The 22536-nt window shown below is 46.4% G+C and overlaps 1 protein-coding gene across 2 annotated transcripts in view; it reads left to right on the forward strand.

Moving 5' to 3' along the window:
* Positions 1-3094: 3094 nt before the first annotated feature.
* LOC119977533 (protein lin-28 homolog A-like) overlaps positions 3095-22536 on the forward strand; it is an 89098-nt gene continuing 69656 nt past the window's right edge. The window contains exons 1-2 of one of the 2 annotated variants that reach the window (XM_038818582.1): positions 3095-3347; positions 3538-3710. In XM_038818582.1, coding sequence (XP_038674510.1) covers positions 3317-3347; positions 3538-3710 — 204 coding nt within the window. In that variant the 5' untranslated portion in view covers positions 3095-3316. The remainder of the gene's footprint in view (positions 3348-3537; positions 3711-22536) is intronic. The other variant, XM_038818591.1, reaches the window with a different exon arrangement.

Genomic DNA, 22536 nt, shown 5'->3' on the forward strand with positions numbered 1-22536 from the left:
AGAGTGTGTGTGTTTGTGTGTGAGATAGGGACAGTGTGTGTGGGAGACAGTGAGAGTTTGTGTGTTTGTGTGTGAGAGACAGTGAGAGTCTGTGTGTTTGTGTGTGAGATAGGGACAGTGTGTGTGGGAGACAGTGAGAGTGTGTGTGTGTTTGTGTGTGAGATAGGGTCAGTGTGTGTGAGAGACAGTGAGAGTGTGTGTGTTTGTGTGTGAGAGACAGTGAGAGTGTGTGTGTTTGTGTGTGAGATAGGGACAGTGTGTGTGAGAGACAGTGAGAGTGTGTGTGTGTGAGATAGGGACAGTGTGTGTGAGAGACAGTAAGAGAGTGTGTGTTTGTGCGTGAGATAGGGACAGTGTTTGTGAGAGACAGTGAGAGAGTGTATGTGTGAGATAGGGACAGTGTGTGTGAGAGACAGTGAGAGTGTGTGTGTGAGATAGGGACAGTGTTTGTGAGAGACAGTGAGAGTGTGTGTGTTTGTGTGTGAGATAGGGACAGTGTGTGTGAGAGACTGTGAGAGTCTGTGTGTTTGTGTGTGAGAGACAGTGAGAGTGTGTGTGTTTGTGTGTGAGATAGGGTCAGTGTGTGTGAGAAACAGTGAGAGTGTGTGTGTTTGTGTGGGAGATAGTGTCAGTGTGTGTGAGAGACAGTGAGAGTGTGTGTGTTTGTGTGTGAGACAGGGTCAGTGTGTGTGAGAGACAGTGAGAGTCTGTGTGTTTGTGTGTGAGATAGTGACTGTGTGTGTGAGAGACAGTGAGAGTGTGTGTGTTTGTGTGTGAGACAGGGACAGTGTGCGAGAGACACTGAGAGTGTGTGTGTTTGTGTGTGTGATAGGGTCAGTGTGTGCGAGAGGCACTGAGAGTGTGTGTGTTTGTGTGTGAGAGACAGTGAGAGTGTGTGTGTTTGTGTGTGAGAGACAGTGAGAGTGTGTGTGTTTGTGTGTGAGATAGTGACTGTGTGTGAGAGAGGCACTGAGAGTGTGTGTTTGTGTGTGAGATAGGGACAGTGTGTGTGAGACAGTGAGTGTGTGTGTGTTTGTGTGTGAGATAGGTACAGTGTGTGTGAGAGAGACAGTGAGAGTGTGTGTGTTTGTGTGTGAGATAGGGACAGTGTGTGTGAGAGACAGTGAGAGTGTGTGTGTTTGTGTGTGAGAGACAGTGAGAGTGTGTGTGTTTGTGTGTGTGATAGTGACTGTGTGTGAGAGACAGTGAGAGTGTGTGTGTTTGTATGTGAGATAGGGACAGTGTGTGTGAGAGACAGTCAGAGTGTGTGTGTTTGTGTGTGAGATAGTGACTGTGTGTGAGAGACAGTGAGTGTGTGTGTTTGTGTGTGAGATAGGGACAGTGTGTGTGAGGGACAGTGAGAGTGTGTGTGAGATAGTGACTGCGTGTGAGAGACAGTGAGAGTGTGTGTGTTTGTGTGTGAGATAGGGACAGTGTGTTGGAGACAGTGAGAGTTTGTGTGTGAGATTGGGTCAGTGTGTGTGAGACAGTGAGAGTTTGTGTGTTTGTGTGTGAGATAGTGAATGTGTGTGTGAGAGACAGTGAGAGTGTGTGTTTGTGTGTGAGATAGTGACTGTGTGAGAGACAGTGAGAGTGTGTGTGTGTTTGTGTGCGAGAGACACTGAGAGTGTGTGTGTTTGTGTGTGATAGGGTCATTGTGTAAGACAGTGGGAGTGTGTGTGTTTGTGTGTGAGATAGGGTCAATGTGTGGGAGAGACAGTGAGAGTGTGTGTGTTTGTGTGTGATAGGGTCATTGTGTGTGAGAGACAGTGAGAGTGTGTGTGTTTGTGTAAGATAGGGTCAATGTGTGTGAGAGACAGTGAGAGTGTGAGTGTTTGTGTGTGATATGGTCATTGTGTAAGAGATAGTGGGAGTGTGTGTGATAGGGACAGTGTGTCTGAGAATGTGTGTGTTTGTGTGTGAGATAGTGATTGTGTGTGTGAGAGACACTGAGAGTGTGTGTGTTTGTGTGTGAGATAGGGGGAGTGAGTGTGAGACAGTGAGAATGTCTGAGAGTGTGTGTGAGACAGTGTGATAGAGAAGTGTGTGAAACAGAGACAGTGTGTGTTTGTGTGTGGGAGAGGGTGTGTGTGAGAGAGAGAATGTGAGTCGAGATAGTATGTGGGCAAGGGTGGTGTATGTGAGAGGGAGACAGAATGTGTGAGAGATAGTGTGCGTTTTTGTGTCTGTGTGACAGTGTGAGAGTGTGAGTCAGAATGTGTGTGTAAGAGAGAATGTGTGTGTGTGAGAGAGATGTGTTTGTGTGTATCTGTCTGTAACCTGAGACGGGCGAGTTAATTTTCCCTCAATGTTATCTAACCTGTGATCTAGCTGTGCTGGAAAGCCTTGCAGCTGGGTGAAGTGACCAATAAACAAAGGTTCCGCGAATTTTCCCTCAACTCCTTTCAACCTCTTGCAGTTTGTTTTAAAAAATAGAACTTTGCTGCTGACCCCTATCCCAAGGATGGAGAAAAGCAAAACAGAAGTCGATTCCACATTCGGGTTGTGTTGTTAAGTACAGAACCGCCACCCCCACCTCAGTAAATATTGCGAGAAGCCTGGGGGGGGGGGGGGGGGGGGGGGGAGCCCAGGCACATTCTGAAGGCGCACAATGTGTATTCTCTCTTTTGGGAGTATCGATGAATCGGAGTGGGTGATTTGAGACAGTTATCGATCCCGGGGAAGGGTTTAATTGGGAATCATATGGAAGGGAGGCCAAAGATACACAAGGTGGAGAGAGAGTGAGACTCTCTCTACCTGCAGCTGATACATCTCTGGGTGAAATTTGCAAAGGCGGGAGTCCAGCATCAATTTGCCCATCTCTCAAATCGGGACAATTCGGAAAGGGATACAGGAGTTATCCCGGGATTAACACCGTTTGCCAAAATGGCCGAAGGTTTAACTTTTTTTGGAAAGGAGGAGGGGAATGGTCACTTTATTCCTTCTCTCCCTCTGCATTGTTTCTTTTATGGCTCTGTGTGTGTGTGTGTGTGTGTGGGGAGGGGCGGGGGGGAGAGGGAGGGGGAGGAAACTTGGGCTGTCCATTGTTTATCCGCTTCCATTCTTCAGCCCCACGTACCGCCCACCTCCATTCAAAGAGGAACATGTTTTGTGTAGCTCCCATCTCTCTCATCCTCTTCCCTTTCACTTTAAGCGGACCCCGGGACCTGCAGCAAGTGCCACCTTTTTCTAAATTGGAGGATTTACTCAAAACCAGAGATCTGCTGTAGAGAAAGAGAGAGAGAGAGAGAGCGAGAAAGACTAAGGAAAGCAGAAATCAGTATTGGAAGAAGCGGAGGTGGTGGACGACACTAGAATGGGATCGGTTTCCAATCAGGAGTTTGGAGGTTCTGTATCGATTTGGGTTTTCTTTTAAAGTCCTTTCTTTTAAAAAAATGTGTTTAGTTTCTCAGATGTTGGTTATGTGAGACTGGCTGGAAGGGGGTCCTGTGTGTGTGGAGAAGGATGTGGCTTGTGCATGGTAAGGATTGCTACTACATTAAACGCTGCATTTCCCCATGTTCTTCTCGCCTACAGCAGGTTCTGGGAGAAGTGCTGACCAGGAGCTCGGAGACTCTCCCAAGGCGACCGTCTCCTTCGGCACCGGCCAGTGCAAATGGTTCAACGTGCGGATGGGCTTCGGTTTCCTCTCCATGACCGCCCGGGACGGAACACCCCTTGAATCTCCCATCGATGTCTTTGTCCACCAGGTAAGGTCCAAAATGCAGCTAGTCCAGCCAGGGCTGCTGCTGTCCTCTCCCACCACGTTTCACACAGCCCTGCTCTCTCCCCACCTCATTGAACTGAATTCCCCTCTACCTGCTTTGGCTGAGAGAGAAACAAATCGCACCCTGCAGAAGTTTTAGAATTCACATTTGGAATGGACCGAGAGACTGGAATTGGGAAAGCCGGGAATCGAGTCGGGGGGGGGGGGGGGGGGGGGAAGGTGGGGGTCACTCCTGGCGATCTGAACATTGGCTTTGATGAAAGGTGTTGTGGCAAGGCGGCCGCAGGAAGGGTTGTCCGGGAGAACAGTTCTCCCTCTCTCCCTGCAATCCGGCCCTTTGCGATCGGCAACAATTGGGGCGATTGTTTGAGCGCATTGATTTTTTTGTTGCGGAGTCCGCTTCAGGGTCGGAGCAGCCGCTGAAGGTGATATTCCCCAAATTGGTATTCCGGACCCGGTTGTGGGCAACTGGGCGATTGTATCAGATAGTTTCGAAGTACGCGGAGAGTTAAGTTTCGGTGCGCGTGTGTTTGGAGGGGTGTTGGGGTGTTGGGGGCGGAGGGGGGGGGGGGGGTAGTGTGTATGTTTGAGTTTATACGTCTATCTGTATGTGTGAATCTGAGTGTGTCTGAATGTATGTATGTGTATGTCTGTGTGTGTCACCGTGTGTGTATCTGTATGTGTGTCTGTGTGGGGAGGATTGTGTTTGAGTGTGTATGTTTGAGTTTGTGTGTATCTGTGTGTGTATCTCTGTGTATATATGTGTACCTGTATGTGTATATTTGTGTGTCTTCGTGGCTCTATGTGTATTAGTGTGTCTACTTGTATATCTGTACCTTTGTGTGTATCTATTATGTCTATGTGTGTGTATATCTGTGTGTGTGTGACTATCTCTGTTTCTGTATGTGTGTCTGCGTGCATCTCAGTGAGTGCATCTGTGTGTCTGCCTGTGTGTGTATCTGTGTCTGCCTGTGTGTATCTGTGTCTGCCTGTGTGTATATCTGTGTGTGTGTGTATCTGTGTCTATCTGTGTGTGTATATCTGTGTCTGCCTGCGTGTGTCTGCCTGTGTGTGTATCCGTGGCTGCCTGTGTGTATCTGTGTCTGCCTGTGTGTGTCTGCCTGTGTGTGTATCTGTGTGTGTATCTGTGTCTGCCTGTGTGTATCTGTGTCTGCCTGTGTGTGTATCTCTGTCTGCCTGTGTGTGTGTATCTGTGTGTGTATCTGTATCTGCCTGTGTGCATCTGTGTCTGCCTGTGTGTGTATCTGCGTCTGCCTGTGTGTGTGTATCTGTGTGTGTGTATCTGTGTCTGCCTGTGTGTGTGTATCTATGTCTGCCTGTGTGTGTATCTCTGTGTGTGTGTATCTGTGCCTGCCTGTGTGTGTATATCTGTGTCTGCCTGTGTGTGTGTCTGTGTCTGCCTGTGTGTGTATCTCTTAGTGTGTGTATCTGTGTCTGCCTGTGTGTATCTGTGTGTGTATCTGTGTCTGCCTGTGTGTGTGTATCTGTGTCTGCCTGTGTGTGTATCTCTGTGTATGTGTATCTGTCTGCCTGTGTGTGTGTATCTGTGTCTGCCTGTGTGTGTATATGTGTGTGTGTATCTGTGTCTGCCTGTGTGTGTATCTGTGTCTGCCTGTGTGTGTATATCTGTGTCTGCCTGTGTGTGTATCTATGTGTGTGTGTATCTGTGTCTGCCTGTGTGTGTGTATCTGTGTCTGCCTGTGTGTGTGTATATCTGTGTGTGTGTATCTGTGTCTGCCTGTGTGTGTGTATCTGTGTCTGCCTGTGTGTGTATCTGCCTGTGTGTGTATATCTGTGTGTGTGTATCTGTGTCTGCCTGTATGTGTGTATCTGTGTCTGCCTGTGTGTGTATCTGCCTGTGTGTGTGTGTATCTGTGTCTGCCTGTGTGTGTATCTGTGTGTGTGTGTATCTGTGTCTGCCTGTGTGTATCTGCCTGTGTGTGTGTATCTGTGTCTGCCTGTGTGTATCTGCCTGTGTGTGTTATCTGTGTCTGCCTGTGTGTGTGTGCCTGGCTGGAAGGTTGCTGATCCCTCTCTCTCGGAGTCCCTTTCCCCGTTCTTTGACCCTTGATCCCCTGGTGTTGAGCTCGAGAGTTGCAGAATTCCAATTCCACTCTTGATGATTTGAGATGCAAAAATGTGACTAATGTGGGAGTCGATGCGAGATCATCATCCCCCAGAGCCGCACACTAGGCACAGATTGGCTCAGTGAGTATTAAATAAAGTAAAGTTAGTCTTTGTGGATTGCGCCGTGGGTATTTTGGACCAGTGAATGATGCCAGCCCAGTGACGTCACCCGGAAGTTCATTTCATTCATAAAAATCTGCGAACGCTTTAAAGGAGACTGCAGAAATGACAATCACTTGAGCTAAACGGCAAGATTCATTCGAATTACTCATAAGAACTTCGCAGCTGTGTTGTCATTAGGTTTTTGGTTGACGGAATATGGGATAACACTGTATATTTGTTCTGTGCTAATAGTTATGTGTGTCCCTGTCACAAATTAACAAGACAGGCAATAGCTTGTAAAAAGGTCCGAATATTGACAAACCCAGGGCGAGGGGCGATCGATATGCAGAGAGCCCGCTGGGTGGCATGTTTAAAGTATGCAAAGAAAAGCTAAAGCTGTGCTCTTAATACGATTGCCAAGTTGAATGTGGGTTTGATTGTTAAGTAATGACCGCTGTATTTTAAAAGCACAATTATTCAGACTGGCTCCGATTCAGATCCCAGATGGCGAGGTGCAATTGGAGGGCGAATCGCTAAGTTAATGCAAGGCTGTTCAGGAGTGATTCTGGGAAGCAGTTCTTCACTAAAAAGGGGCGTGGAAACCTGCCCCCCCCCCCCCCCCCCCTCCCCAAAAGCTGCTGAGGTTGCGGGATCAATTTCCAAACTGAGATTGATACTGTGTACTGTTCTGGTCTCCACGCTATTAAATGCTACCGAGGCAGGGGAAAGAAGATTTACATGATGCCAGATCTGAGACGATATACCGATCTGGAAAGAGAAGGCAGAGTGGGAGACCTAATGGAGACCTTTCAAATTATGAAGAAGTTTGATAAGGTAGACAGGAGGAAGATGATTCCATAATGGTGGAGACCATAACTACAGACCATAAATATAAAATAGTCACCAATAAATCCAAGAAGGATTTCAGGAGGAACTCATTATCACCAAGGAGCAGTTGTTGATGCATTGATGCGTTTGGGCTGATTAGCCCGTTTCTGCATTGTAGGGTTCTATGTATACTCAACTAATGTAGGAATTAACGTCCAGATCAACAATGGTGAATAGGCCAGAGTAATGGACTACTCCTGTCCCTGCCTCCCCATCCCTCTACTCCCATTCAATTCCATTAGGCTAGTTTCCCTTTTTAAACATAACCTCCCCAAAACATTGTTAACTGAGGGAGATAGGAATTGCTCTGGTCAGAAATGTCAGTCCAGTGCTCTGTGTGTTTATTGACAATTGGATTAGGGACCAGGTTCTCAGAATTAACCAGTCAATTCGCAGAGCATTTTAACTCAATGAGGTAGTCTGGAGTTGAGGGGTCTGGGCATGTAGAGGCTCAGACAGAATGTCTTGCATGAGATAAATAGCTGAGGATGAGTTTTTCAGCTTTATTTTAATATGTGCAGTGTCATCAGCATGGACCAGGCTAACTGATCAATAGTAAAAGAAAGCAATGGGGTTTGTGAGTGTTTGAGAAGGAATTACTCACACTTCTAGCCTGCTGTTTACAATCTCAGGGCATCCTAGAATGCCTGACAGCCATTGGAATAGTTTTGTATGTGTATGTGCAGCACGGTAGCATAGTGGTTAGCATAAATGCTTCACAGCTCCAGGGTCCCAGGTTTGATTCCCGGCTGGGTCACTGTCTGTGCGGAGTCTGCACGTCCTCCCCGTGTGTGCGTGGGTTTCCTCCGGGTGCTCCGGTTTCCTCCCACAGTCCAAAGATGTGCGGGTTAGGTGGATTGGCCATGCTAAATTGCCCGTAGTGTCCTAAAAAATAAGGTTGGGGGGGGGGGGCGTTGTTGGGTTACGGGTATAGGGTGGATACGTGGGTTTGGGTAGGGTGATCATTGCTCGGCACAACATCGAGGGCCGAAGGGCCTGTTCTGTGCTGTACTGTTCTATGTTCTATGATACGCAGAAGTATCAGCCTAGATTCTGGGCTCAAGTCTTTGGAGTGGGACTCGCACGCACAATGTTCTGACTCAGGTGAGAGTGCTGCGCACCGGGCTACAACTGGCCTAAAGAACAATAGGCCCTATCCAATCAGTCGCTGAATTTGGATAGATTTTCTCACCCAAAGGTTATGGCCTTGGGATAACTCTTGTGAAAAATCCTCCAGGTACCTGGCTCAAGACATCCTCCCCTACTCCTTTTGTAACGTTAACAGCTCTTGGAGTTTGGGATTCAATCTCGGGAAAAGCTGGAATTAATGTTCATCCACTCATTGCCCTTAAGAAAGTGGTGGGGTGCCTTCTTCTTGAACTACTGCAGTCCATGTGCTAAAAGTGCAGCTAAGGATGAAGGTCCAGGATTTTGACCTAACGATGATGAGGGGACGGGCAACATACATCCAAGTCAGGATGCTGTGCGACCTGGAGGGAATTTGGTGGCAATGGCATTAGTATGCAAATGCTCCCCATGTTTTTCTAGGTGGTAGAGGTTGTGGTTTCGCAGGTGTTGATGTAGAAACCTGTAGAAAATACATCCTGGTTCACTAGAGGTGGAGGGAATGGATGTTTAAGCTGGTGGATGAGGTTCTGATCAAGTGGACTGCTTTACCTTGGATGATGTCAAGTTTTTCGAGTGTGGTCGTAGCTGCATCCACACACATTGACTGTGCCTTGTAAGTGGCGAGGCATTGGGGAATCAGCTACACAGTATTCGGCGTTTGATCTTCTCCAGTGGTTGCATAATTTATGTGGTGGTCCAGCGTGGCAACCACACCCTCACCACCAGATTGTTTCTTGAAAGACAGGGGGCTGGATTCTCCATTTTAGGGACCATGTCCGCACACCATCAGGAAAACTGTGGTCTTTTATGCCAGAGAAACTGGCGTTAAATGGCCACGGATTCACCATCTTGCAGGGGGCTAGCAGGCAGCTGTCATGGAGCCTGCAGCTCCAGGTGTGGATTCGGCCCCCTGCACTTCCGGGTCAGAGGCCGCGCATGCGCATGGCTGCGTGCTCCATGATGGACTCAGCCCGTTGACCTGGACCACCGAAATAGTGCCCCGCATCGGCCGCTCACCCACCCCGGACTGCCCGCACAATGCCCCCAGCCCCAAATGAAGCCCCCCCTGCCCGCCGATCAGCCCTCCTCCAACTATGGCGGCCCCGGACTGAGTCTGCAGCCGCCACGTGAGGATCATGGATGGTGGGACCATGTTAGAACCACTCTGTCGGTAATTCGGCCGGTCGACAACGGAGCATTGTGGGGCGGGCCTCAGGCAATGGCCTAAGGTGGTGGATACTCGGCGCAGCATACTCCATGAGTATGCGATTTTCAGGGAGCGGAAAATTGCGAATCCGGCGCCGGTCCCGATTTTGTGCGCCAAACGGAATTTCTGCCCCATTTCCGAACGCGATTCCAGCGTCGGGTGGCGGAGAATCCAGCCCCTGAGTGTTTTGTAACCGAGTCTCCTGACTGAGGGTCTTCTTGGGTTCAGTAAATAGGTGGTTCTGACACTGGAGCAATGCCTGTGGTGGCATCCCTACATCAGCACATTGACAAGTGCGATGAGGCATCTTAGTGAGGCAATGATGCAAAGCCATGACATTGCCACTTGGTGCCTGTTTACTGGCCAAACTACCAATGTATCATGACGTAATGGCCTGCACCTCACAGTTGAAATGGGCTGCACGATTCTTAAGCAAAATGCAGATGTATGTAGCCTCTCCTAAGGTCTGGCATTCAATATAAGAGCAGCTTTGGTGTGTGGGCCTGGGTAGTTGGGGGGGGGGGGGGGGGGGGGGGGGTGGCATGAAATCTCATGGACTGTCCCTGAGTGATATCCATTATGGGTTACTGGATGAAAGGCAATGCAGACTCCTGGTCTGCAGAATCCAACTTTGAGCAAGCCTGCAAATAAGAAATATAACTGTAATTAAGACTGAGCTCCCGGGTCCGTGGGTGAGTAGGTGGTAGGTGTATTGTAGGTGAGGTGAACTGGCTGTGGTCCTAGAACATGAGTTATGAACATGAGTTATGATCAATGCGTCCCCTTGCTCTGCAGTCGGGCATGCAGCTGTTCTGCTTCATGGACTGTATTGCCACACCAATATGTTTGCCAATCCTTCAGGATTTTCCCTGGAGCCTCCAGAAATTTAAGATGAATCTCCTGGATTCTGCTGTGAGAAAATTCAGCAGAAATCATGCAAGCATCCAACACACTATGTGCTATCTTCATTTTCTTTCACTTTTATTTCATATTTCGAACGGTCTTGGAGATTGGGCTGGCTGTGTGTGTGTGTGTGTGTATGGGGGGGTGGGGGCGGTGTTGAGGATGTTTGAGGGGAGAGGTGGGAGGTCATGTGATAAAAACTCTGGGAATACGTGAGGCCACAATTGGCAACCTTACACATGAGCAGCAAAAGGTATTTTAATGGTGATGGAGGAAATTTATGTGATTGGGAGCAGGTTTCCTGCAAATGTTGCCGCCTTGCTAACTTCATGGTCTTATTCACTGCTAAACAAAACATTTGGTGCCAGTGTCATTGTGATTATTCTCCCAGGACGGTTCCAAATGGTTTATTTATTGCTCCAAATGCTCTGCTCTGGAACATCAAACAACAGCATCACCATGCCATCTCCCATTTGTTTCCTTTTGAAGATGTTTGTTGAATTTGTTTCCACTCTGAGTGCTTTCTCTTGTCAGTCTTTCCCTTTCCACCCTCTGCCATCCTCTCCTCTCCTCATCTCCTCTCCTGATAGAACACTTGCAGTTCTATAGTCATTTTGCAACTTTGTGACATACCAAAGTTCTTCACAATCATTTTCAACAGTAGTTCATTGCTGTAATGTAGGAAACACATTGTGATAATCACCAAATAATTTGTTCAGTGATGATGGTTGAGGGATAAATATTAGCCTAGGACATTGCGGAGAACTCCCCTGTTCCTCAAAATGGTGGGAGTTCAGTCAGTTATCTGTTGCGTCCTTTCAAGAGGCCAGTAGGGTTAATGTATAATGAAGGTTTAATGCTTCACCTAATAGATGGCACCTCCGATAATGCGGTACTCCCTCAGTACTATTCTATGCCAGATTGCTTCCTCAGCATTTTCCCTCCAGCACTGCAACACTCTCTCAGGACTGGCCCTCCAACAGTGTATCAATCCCCCCGTATTGACCCTCAAATAGTGCAGTAAGAACTCTGACAGTATTGATCCTACCACAATGCAGTGATCCCTTCGCACTGCGCAGGAATGTCAGCCGGACCCACTACTAGATAAAGGTACTAAGCCATGGAGGCGGTCATCTATCCCTGTTTATACCTCTCCAAAAGAACAACTTACATTTATAAAGCACTTTTATTGTCGTCTTAAGGCATTTCATAATTGGATTTGACAGCCAACCAAGTAGTGAGATATTAAGAGGAGCGTAAAAGCTTGCTCAAAAGGAATAGGAGCAATGTAAAGGTGGGGAGAGCGAGATGGTGAGATTTTGGGAGGGAATTCCAGCTCTGAGGATTTAGACAACTGACGGTTCAGCCATCAACTGGGAAGTGATGAAGATTTTGATTTATTGTCACGTGTACTAAGGTGCAGTGAAAAGTATTGTTCTGCGTACAGTCCCAGGCAGATCGTTCCATACATGAAAAATGTAGGACAAACAATAAATACACAATGTAAATACATGGACATAGACATCGGGTGAAGCATACGGAATATAGTGCTACAACAGTAGAGAAGATGCATAGAGAGATCAGTTCAGCAGAGAAGATGGTCATTCAGGACTCTGGGAACAATGAGGAAGAACCTGTTTTTGAATGTTAGTAGTGCTCTCTGACTTTTGTATCTTCTGCCCAATGGAATAGGGTGGAAGAGAGAATAACCCGGGTGGCAGGGGTCTTTTATTATGCTGCCCGCTTTCCCAAGGCAGTAGGAGGTGTAGACAGAGTTAATGGATGGGAGGTGGGTTTGCGTGATGGACTGGGCTGTGTTCACGACTCTCTGTAGTTTCTTACTGCCTTGGGCCGAGCAGTTGCCATACCAGGCTGTGATGCAATCAGATAGGATGCTTTCTATGGTACATCTGTAAAAATTGGTAAGAGTCAATGTGGATATGCCAAATTTCCTTTGTTTCCCAAGGAAGTCTAGGTGCTATTGCGCTTTCTTGATCGTCGCTTTGATGTGGGTGGACCAGGACAGATTGTTGGTGATGTGCACACCGAGGAATATGAAACTGTCAACCATCTCCACTTTGGCAGCATTAAAAAAAAAATTAGAGTAGCCAATTATTTTCTTTCCAATTATGGGGCAATTCAGCATGGCCAATCCACCTAACCTGCACATCTGCACATCACGCAGACATGGGGAGAATGTGCAAACTCCACACAGACAGTGACCCAGGATCGGGAGTCAAACCCGGGTCCTCTGTGCCACAGTCCCAGTGCTAACCACTCCTCCACATGCCGCCCCTGGTACCATTGTTGCAGACAGGGATCAGAGACAGACTCAAGGCCAGAATCGGTGTAGTGCAGCGATCTCGGAGGATATTACAGAAATAGGGAAGTACGGGGCCACGATAGGATTTAGAGGTGAGGATCAGAGTTTTCAAATCGAGACGTTGCCACACTATAAGCAGTTGATGCTAGCTCAGTTGCTAATGCTAATTTCAAAACTGAGATTGATGAATTTTTATTGAGCAAAAGTATTAAGGGATATGGGCCAAAGGCCCACATGGGGTTAGGCCCACAGATCAGCCATGATCTCATTGAATGGTGGAGCAGGCTCGAGGGGCTGAGTGGCCTACTCCTGTTCCTATGTTCCCGTGCAGGTCAGTGAGGGCAGGGGCGAAGGATGGACGGGACTTGATGCAGGTTAGGAAACAGGCGGCAGATTGTTGGATGAATTTGCGTGCGGCAGCTTCGCTTAGACATTGTGCAACTGTAATTTTGTCAGAACCGCAGGGTCAAACCCGGCGTGGCTAGCAATGTGTTGGAAATTGAGGCCTGATGAAAAGGAATGAGATGGGGCTGGAGCAGGGTGATCCGATGGGTGGCAAGCAACAGTACGGGAATGATTCGCCACGTAGCCTTTTGCTATAACTTCAGGACAGATTGGAGGGCATCTGGCTTACAATGAGGCAAGTGCAAAAGAAAATATATATATTTTTTTCTTTTTTGTAAATTTAGCGTACCCAATTCAATTTTTTTTTACAATTAAGGGATAATTTAGCATGGCCAATCCACCTAACCTGCACATCTTTGGTTTGTGGGGGTGAGACCCACACAGACACAGGGAGAATGTGCAAACTCCACACGGACAGTGACCCAGGGTAGGGATCGAACCCAGATCCTCGGCGCCGTGAGGCAGCAGTGTTACCCACTGCGTCACCGTGCCACCCGTGCAAAAGAAAATAAGTGATAAGAAGGAATGACTGAGAGAGAAAGAGGGAGAGAATAGAAGGGCAAGAAAAGAGAGAGAGAAATGGAAGCAGAAAAATGTAGTGTGGACAAAAGGATTAGCAGAGAAGGATAGGGGCACGTAGCAGGAAGATAAGGAAAGAAAAGGATTGCAAATTCAATTTGGCATTCACTCCCCTCCCCCAACTCATGCTCAGTTTGCATGGGATGGCGGGGAGGGGGAGGGGTGATAATAGAGACCCTTCAGAAGGCTTCATTATCAGACAGAGAGGTCTCCAGGACTGATTCCTGCAAATGATCCTTGTAACACATTCCACCGGGGAAGTGTTCCCCACCGTAAAGACAAACCAGAAAAGGGCCTATTAATAATTAAAAGACATTGCCACTCTTTCAGGCATGTGCAGCTCCTTCAACAACACAAAGGTTGTTTTTGTATCTTCACAATCTTTCTGAACAGTATGAAATAGGGGACGAATTCTTAGGCTGATTAACGGTCTGAAAGCTGCAATATCAACACACCCTCCGTGGCCTTGACCATTTTTCTACTGCTAGGGGGTGTTTGCCTTATATATGCTCAGAAGGGGTCTGGCAACGCACGAGGGAGTGGCGCCTTACACCGACTGGATGCATCAGGTTGGGTGTCGAGCCAGCTTTCCGAGTGTGAGCTCTGGCCTCCACTCACCAGGTCTGTCTGGATATAAGGCTAAACCTCCGACTCAGAGCCTGGATGGGCTACCACTCAGCTAAAAGCTCAATCTACCCTACGTGCCACCTTGGACTCACAACACAGGAACAGATCATTCAGCCCATGACTGACCCATGCTAGTATTTATGCTCCACATAAACCTCCCCCTACTCCTCTTCATCTAACCCTATCAACCCCTCTTTTTATTATTTTCTCTCATATGTCTAACAAGCTTCCCCAGGAATCCATCTCTGTTATTTGCCTGAACTACCGACACCCTCTGATGGCAAGTTCCACATCCTTAATCATCTCTGGATGAAGGCTTTTCTTCTGAATTTCCCTATTGGATTCAGTAACGATTGTCATGGGGTGGAGAAGCCTTTTTGGGTGCAATTTCTAATTCTGGTGCAATTTTGAAAAATATTTTTTCCCCCTTGACATGCCAATCAAATTAATTAGCCTATCGCTGAATACAAAAGCTGCCCTGAACATATCCAATCTGGTAGCTCTTCAAAGTTTAATCTTTATTTTTCAGGAAATACACTTTGCTTTAAAAGTATTTCCTTTTATTTAAAAGTGATAATTTGGTGAACTTTGGTTAAAACGTCTGAAAAACTTTAAATCACAGTGTGAATGCATCACCTCCGAGTAGCCTGGTTTTAAATCACTGAATCCCACACTTTGCTTTTAACATTACTTTTTTAAAAATCAGCAAAATATTTTCTTATATGGTGGTGCACTATTCAGTTTCTTCGTAAACTAAAGTCAAAATTACATTTAAATGTTTTTAAAACGCACCCTTTATAGTGTATTTATGCTCAAAAGAACCAGCTTAATTTTTAAGCCTCCCTGAAGGCCTGTAAATGAGGACAATTAGTGGCAACTCCCAATGTGGCTAATTCACCCTGGGGGTGTGACCAATTTTGTGATTGGGGCCTGCTTCCTGCGTGATGTTTTTAAAAAGAAAAACTAACGTAAAAGATTGTTGAAGAGGGCAGCACGGTGGCGCAGTGGGTTAGCCCTGCAGCCTCACGGCGCCGAGGTCCCAGGTTCGATTCTGGGTCACTGTCCGTGTGGAGTTTGCACATTCTCCCCGTTTTTGCATGGATTTCGCCCCCACAACTCAAAGATGTGCAGGCTAGGTGGATTGGCCACGGTAAATTGCCCCTTAATTGGAAAAAATTAATTTGGTACACTAAATTTATTTTTAAAAAATCATTGAAACTTGGATTATACGGAAGACAAATTATGCTTAAAAGTTTGTGATCTTTCCTGCCAACATGGGCAGAATTGTGTCAAAACAAAATTTAACGTAATTGTAAGAAGTCTTACAACACCAGGTTAAAGTCCAACAGGTTTGTTTCAAACACGAGCTTTCGGAGCACGGCTCCTTCTTCAGGTGAAAGGAGCCGTGCTCCGAAAGCTCGTGTTTGAAACAAACCTGTTGGACTTTAACCTGGTGTTGTAAGACTTCTTACTGTGCTCACCCCAGTCCAACGCCGGCATCTCCACATCTTAACGTAATTGAGTAGAGGCTTCAAAGACTTATATCATAGGCCGCTAAATTTTGAATCTTGCCTCACATATATGGAACCATGTTTTCCAAGACACCAGAAATTGTATATTGGGGAGGTTTCTACTGCAATGTGCATAGTGCCTGTCACATGTGGTCAACTGAAGCTGCTTTGAGGCTGTGCTAATTTGTTGTATCAAATGCAACCAATTTTGCAAAGGGGGGAGACTGGCACTGTGATTCATTGAGTGAGAATTGAGCACAACTGAACCCTGCATCCAAACCAAATGTGCTCGCTGGATGAATTGGGGGAGAAATATGGAGTGGGGCAGGGGGCAGGGGGAAGGGTTTAGGTACTTGCAGCTCCAGCATTTTGCTAGGAAGGAAGTTCAGAGTTTCCCGATAGCGTCGCCCCTCTCATTGTTGAAAGAGGTATTGACGGCAGGAGGAACAGGGAAGGGGGGGGTTGTCGGCGATCTACGGGAGGATTCTTGAGAGAACAGGGTATCCTTGGGTGGGGTTAAAGCCAAATGGGAGGAGGGGTTGGGGGAGGCTATAGAAGATGGTCTGTGGTGTGAGGTGCTCCGGAGGGTGAAAGCCTCAACCTTGTACGCGAGGTTGGGGCTTATACAGCTGAAGGTCGTGTGTAGGGCACATATCACAAGGGTGAGGATGAGCCGACTATTTGAGAGGAGCCTGTAAACCATGGTCCTGCCCGAGGCTGAAGGGGTATTGGAGGGAGGTTTTCAAGGTCATCTCGGGGGTGGTACATGTGAGTTTGGAGCCAATGTCCCTAGAAGCCATATTCAGGGTGTCGGATTGGCCCGGGCTGCAGGCGGACGCAGGGGCCAATGTTTTAGCCTTCACCTCGTTGATTGCCCGCAGACGGGCCCTGTTGGGGTGGAGGTCAGCTTCTCCATCCTGTGCCTCGGCTTGGCCGGGGGGGGGGGGGGGGGGGGGGGGGGGGGTGGAATCTACTGTAATTATTGACTCTCAAGAAGTTGAAGTTTGAGCTGAGGAGGTCGAAGGAGCGGTTCTACAATTCATGGGGATTGTTTATCATGCACTTTCAAGAGTTGGTTGCCATCAAACATTAGGAGGTGGGGTTATTGTTAGTTTTGAGCACATTGCTTCCGGGATGATTGTTAATTTTCCTTTGTTTTTCACTTGGAATGTATGGGTGATGTTTGGATTTGTGTATTGAAGGGAATGCTGTTTGGGGAATTGGTGCTGTATTTGACGTTGTTGGTTTCCTTTTGTTGCATATTTGATGAAAATGTGGAAATTGAGGAGCATAAATTTAAAAAAACAAACCAAATGTGCTCAAAGTGATGAGGTATTTTGATGGAGTAAGTAAGGAGAAACTATCTGCAGTAACAGGAGGGATGAGGACATATATTTTAAGATAATTAGACAAAGGGCCAGGAGAAATGAAGAGAATTGTTTTCCTGCAGTGAGTTATAATTGGGTATGCACTGCCTAAAAGGGCGATGGAAGCATATTCAATCAGAACTTTCAAATAGGAATTGGATACACACTGAAAAATGAAAAAAATGCAGGGCTATGGGGAAAAGATGAGAATGGATGAATTTGATAGCTTTTTCAAAGACCCAGCACAAGTACAGTATAACACACTGGCTGGCCCTTCAGCTCCCTCAGCTCTAAGCTCTGGAATTCCCTCCCTCAACCTCTCTGCCTTACTACTACTTTCAAATGCTCCTTAAAACCTACCTCTTTGAACAGGTCACTTGTCCTAACATCTCATTTTGAAGGTCAGTGTCAAAACTTGTTTGATAACAAACCTGTGGATGCGCCTTCTGAAGTTTCATTAGTTTTAAGTTGTTGTTGTTTTGAAGTTGATTCTGTCCTCTAGGGTAGAACCCATCAACATCATTGGGGCCTGAATTTAGCAATCTGCAGAGAATCACGTCCTGTGCTGACTGAATAAGGACAGAATGGATAAAAGCTTTCCCGTCACCGCCACTCCCTGCTGACAGCCCATTTAGGACTGTTCCTGTTATAAAATCATTCAGATACTTCCCTCCTTGGTGCAATTAGCACATCTAGATGTTTAATGTGATATTGCAGGGCAGGCTGAAAGTACCCTCCCCCCTCTGGTATGTATCATTTGCTGAGTTTCCCTGTACGAGTGCTACACATGAACAGGAGTAGCTTGTGGTCTGTGAGGGTGTCCCTGATCCCAGGGGAATATTGGGCCAAATAGTTTTGATGGAGTGGGAGTGAGAGAGGGCACCCTGAGGTGGACATCAGTGAAATACCGAGCGACAGGATAGAGGGGGTTAGAATAAGAAATGATGAAAAAAAGCATCAGAAAGAAAGGAAGACCTGGAAGGCACGGTGGCGCAGTGGTTAGCACTGCTGCCTATGGTGCAGAGGACCCGGGTTCGATCCCAGCCCCGGGTCACTGTCTGTGTGGAGTTTGTACAGCCCCACAACCCAAAGATGTGCAGGATAGGTGGATTGGCCATGCTAAATTGCCCCTTAATTGGGAAAAAATAATTTGGCACTCCAAATTTATTGAAAAAAAAGGAAGGAAGACCTGCCTTTATATAATGCTTGTCATGGCCTCATGACATCCTAAAGTGCTTTATAGACAATTGCGAAATATTGAAGTGTAGTCACTTAATTTTCCTCATGATATTGATTGAGGGATAAATAGTGGGAGAACTTCCAGGCAATTCAGGGATCAGGATATTGAAGTGAATGATCAGCCACGATCATAATGAATGGTGGAGCAGGCAGGAAAGGCCGAATGGCCTCCCTGCTTCTATTTTCTATGTATGTTTCTATGTATGCTTCTTTAAAGTAATGCCATGGGGTCTTTTATGTCTGCCTGAATGGGCAGACAGGACCACTATTAACACTTTCTAGCAGTGCTGCACTCCTTCTGTACTGCACTGGAGTGTCAGTCTGCATTATAGGGTCTGAGTCTCTTGAATGGAGTAAGAATTAAGTTCAGCTAATGATTTCTTTCTTTAAAAAAGCTGCCTGTTTCAGCAGAATCCCAGAGGCTGTGGCGTTGCTTTAAACAGAGATTAAAGTAAATATCACGCTAGTTGAGACACTGCCATCAATGCTGCCCCCAAGCAGCTCATAGGAGCCTGAAGCTGAGCTCTAGCGTGAGGAGGAACAGGAGCGGAAAACTTTCTCAGTGATTTCTGCGACCTTTCCTTTGAAAGAATGTTGCACTGCCCCACATCGAATTCCCGTCTTTGACCTCTGACCCTGCCATGCTACGGAAAGAGCTGTATCTTTGTGTATTCTTGAAAGAGTTCCTGTGTAAGTGAGTGAGTGTGAATGTGTGTGTCAGTTGAGTGTGTGTCTGGCAGTTTGCGTGTGCCTGTTTGAGTGCATTTGTCAGTGGGTGTTTGATTGAATGTATATGTGTGCGTTGTGTTTGTGTCTGTGAATCTGTATCGATGCAATGCTGTCTTATTGTGCTTGTCAGTGTGTTTCTTTGTTTACATATATGTGCACCTATGAATGAATATACAAATGAAGACATATGAATTAGGAGCAGGAGTTGGCCACTCGGCCCCTCGAACCTGTGTGTTTGTGTGGGTGCAATTATTTCTGTTTGAATATTAGTGCATATATGCGTATGGCTGTGAAGTAATTTATAAAAAAAAAATTTAGAATATCCAATTCATTTTTCCAATTAAGGGGCAATTTAATGTGGCCAATCCACCTAACCTGCACATCTTTGGGTTGTGGGGGCGAAACCCACGCAGACACGGGGAGAATGTGCAAACTCGTCACAGACAGTGACCCAGAGCCGGGATTCGAACCCGGGTCCTCAGCGCCGAAGGCAGCAATGCTAACCACTGTACCACCGTGCTGCCCATGCCTGTGAAGTTATACTTTTAACTGATTAATGTTCTATAATCAACAGAACCAATAACAGGAAGGTTCCAAAACAGGGTGGTTGTATAGCGGGTGGGTTCATTAGTAGGCAGCATTTATAGAGAACTGGAGGTCTTGTGGCACAGTAGGTAGCACCCTGCCTCTGAGACAGAAGCTCTGGATTTAAACCCCACCCCCAGGACTTGATGGCCATGAAAGTACATTCATAACGTAGCCAAACGGGTTGATTATCTTCTTTTAAAGTAAATTTAGAGTACCCAATTATTTGTTTTCCAATTAAGGGGCAATTTAGCGTGGCCAGTCCACCTAACCTGCACATCTTTGGGTTGTGGGGGTGAAACCAACGCAGACACGTGGAGAATATGCAAATTCCATACAGGCAGTGACCCGGGCCCGGGATCGAGCTTGGTCCTCAGCGCCGTAAGGCAGCAATGCTAACCACTGAGCCACCGTGCTGCCCCAAACAGGTTGATTATCAACCTGTAAATCCTTCCAATATGACTATGGCAGGCGGTAAGAATGGGAGAGTCGCCTGGTCAGCCATGCTTCATCCAGAATGACACCTCTCAAGCTATAGCCTCTGGCGAGAGGCTGGTAAACTGTTCCAAAAGCTAGCTATGCAGAAACATGCTTTACCTGTCTCATGAGTCATTAGACATGGGAATGCTTCTGATCGAGAGCTAAGTCTGTAAGAAGCCAAATGAGAAAATGCTGGAAAAACTCAGCAGCTCTGGTAGGAGAGAAAGAAGCTATTGCTTTGAGTCCAGATGACCCTTTGTCAAAACTACAAGGCATAGAAAGTGGGAGATATTTATACTGTAGGGTGAGGGAATGAAAGCTGAGTCATAGCCACAGAAACCAAGAGAAGAGTGCTAATGCCAGTTCCCATAGCGAATAAAAGATGTGAAAGTAAAATCAGAGGGTCAGCTTTGACAGATAAAGATGCAGGGGGATGGGGGGGACATGGGTGGGAGAGAGATAAAATGAGAAAATGGAGGGAAGGGGGAAGCAAAGGGGTGCAAAGATAAGGAAAGGGTGGAAAAGAGTGGGGGGAAATATATATACAAAGAAAGACAAAAAAGAAATGAAAGATAAAAGACAGGTAAAATGAAATGGAATGAAAACAAAGGGGTCGAGGTGGGGTGGAGCTGATCATCTGAAGTTGTTGAATTCGATGTTGAGACCGGAAGGCTGCAGCGTGCCTAACCGGAAGATGAGATGCTGTTCCTCCAGTTTGCGTTGAGCTTCACTGGAACATTGCAGCAGGCCAAGGACAGACATGTGGGCATGGAAGTAGGGTATTGTGTTAAAAGCGATCACTCTGTCTATGTTTGGTCTCTCCGATATCCAGTACTTTTAAGTCTCTAAGAAGTTGGCTCTTTACTGGTAGCTGTGAGGTGCCAATCTCAATTGTTTAGTGTTAGCTCCCCCTGTGTAGTTGCCTGTAACTAGAGGCTATAATCCACTGTCTGGCTTGTAGACCTACAGTTTCATGAGCCTATAATGCCTTTGATTGTTTGAGGTTCAGGTAATTTATACTTAACATAGCAGTGGGAGAAGGAATCACAATTTGATAAAGTATCCTGTGAGGTTTATTACCTTGAAGTTGTGATATAAATGTAAGTTACTGCTGTTTGTCTTACTCCTCCATTCTGATCATATGAAAGGAAATAATTCTAGCAAACTGCACAATTGGGCTTTATGCAGCATATTTGCTGTTGCCTTTCACCACTTAAGGACATCCCAAAACACTTTACAGCCAATGAAGTCGTTTTCTAAAGTGCAGTCACTTGAAATTCAAGGAACATGGCGGGAACTTGAACAGAGTAAGCACCCACAAACAATAAGATAATAGCCAGAGAGGGCAGCACGGTGGTGCAGTGGTTAGCATTGCTGCCTCACAACGCCGAGGTCCCAGGTTCGATCCCAGCTCTGGGTCACTGTCCATGTGGAGTTTGCACGTTCTCCCTGTGTTTGCGTGGGTTTCGCCCCCACAACCCAACGATGTGCAAGATAGGTGGATTGGCCATGCTAAATTGCCCCTTAATTGGAAAAAAAAGGAATTGGCTACTCTAAATTAAAAAAAAAAGAAAACAAAAGCTAATGGCCAGATAATTGTGATGTTGGTTGAGGGATAAATATTGGCCAGATTCGCGTAGTCTTCAAAATAGTGTCACGAGGGCAGCACGGTGGCCTAGTGGTTAGCACAACCGCCCCACGCCGCTGAGGTCCCAGGTTCGATCCCGGCTCTGCGTCACTGACTGTGTGGAGTTTGCACATTCTCCCCATGTCTGCGTGGGTTTCGCCCCCACAATCCAAAAATGTGCAGAGTAGGTGGATTGGCCACGCTAAATTGCCCCTTAATTGGAAAACATAATTGGGTAATCTAAATTTATAAAACAATAAAATAAAAAAGTAGTGTCACGGGATCTTTTCCTTAACCTGTTACGGCCGATGGGACCTCAGTTTAACGTGTGAAAGCCAGCATCTCTAACAGTGCAAAATGCTTTCAGTATTGCATGAGGAGCATCAAATCTCTGGAATGGGATGTGAACCGATGACTTTCTGACTCAGAGGTGCGAGTATGAGATAAATGTATATAATCTCTGTAATTGAATATTTTAAAAAATACTCTAGATAGCATCAGAGTTTAGAAAGACAATCGAGAGAAACTTGTTCCGCCTCGCCACCTCAGGGTTAGAACTTGCAAGTTTATGGTTACAAGTAACTATTTGCATACAAGATTTCCATTCTAAATGTTCCAAAGGAAGTTTCAAAGTTAAAGTTTGATTAAATTATGACAGCTTGAAGTTGGGCAGGCAGACCACATATAGACAAGATTTCGACTTAGACCAATTGATTAATGGTGAGTTGTGGATTGATTCAAATTGAAGTTTGCTGTCGTACCTAATTATATAGTGTGTAGATTTTACAGCATGTATTATGTAACATCTATATTATACAGTCTATTGTGTAGTGGATTTCTATTACTTAAGAAGAATCAAGCAGGAGTTACTGTAAATTCGTATGTAATAGTGCTGTATCGTAATCTACCCTGTAACACCTTCACCTAAGTAGCCATATCATATTTTTTCCCCACATCACTG

The sequence above is a fragment of the Scyliorhinus canicula genome, chromosome 1, assembly GCF_902713615.1.
Source record: "Scyliorhinus canicula chromosome 1, sScyCan1.1, whole genome shotgun sequence".
NCBI lineage: Eukaryota > Metazoa > Chordata > Chondrichthyes > Carcharhiniformes > Scyliorhinidae > Scyliorhinus > Scyliorhinus canicula.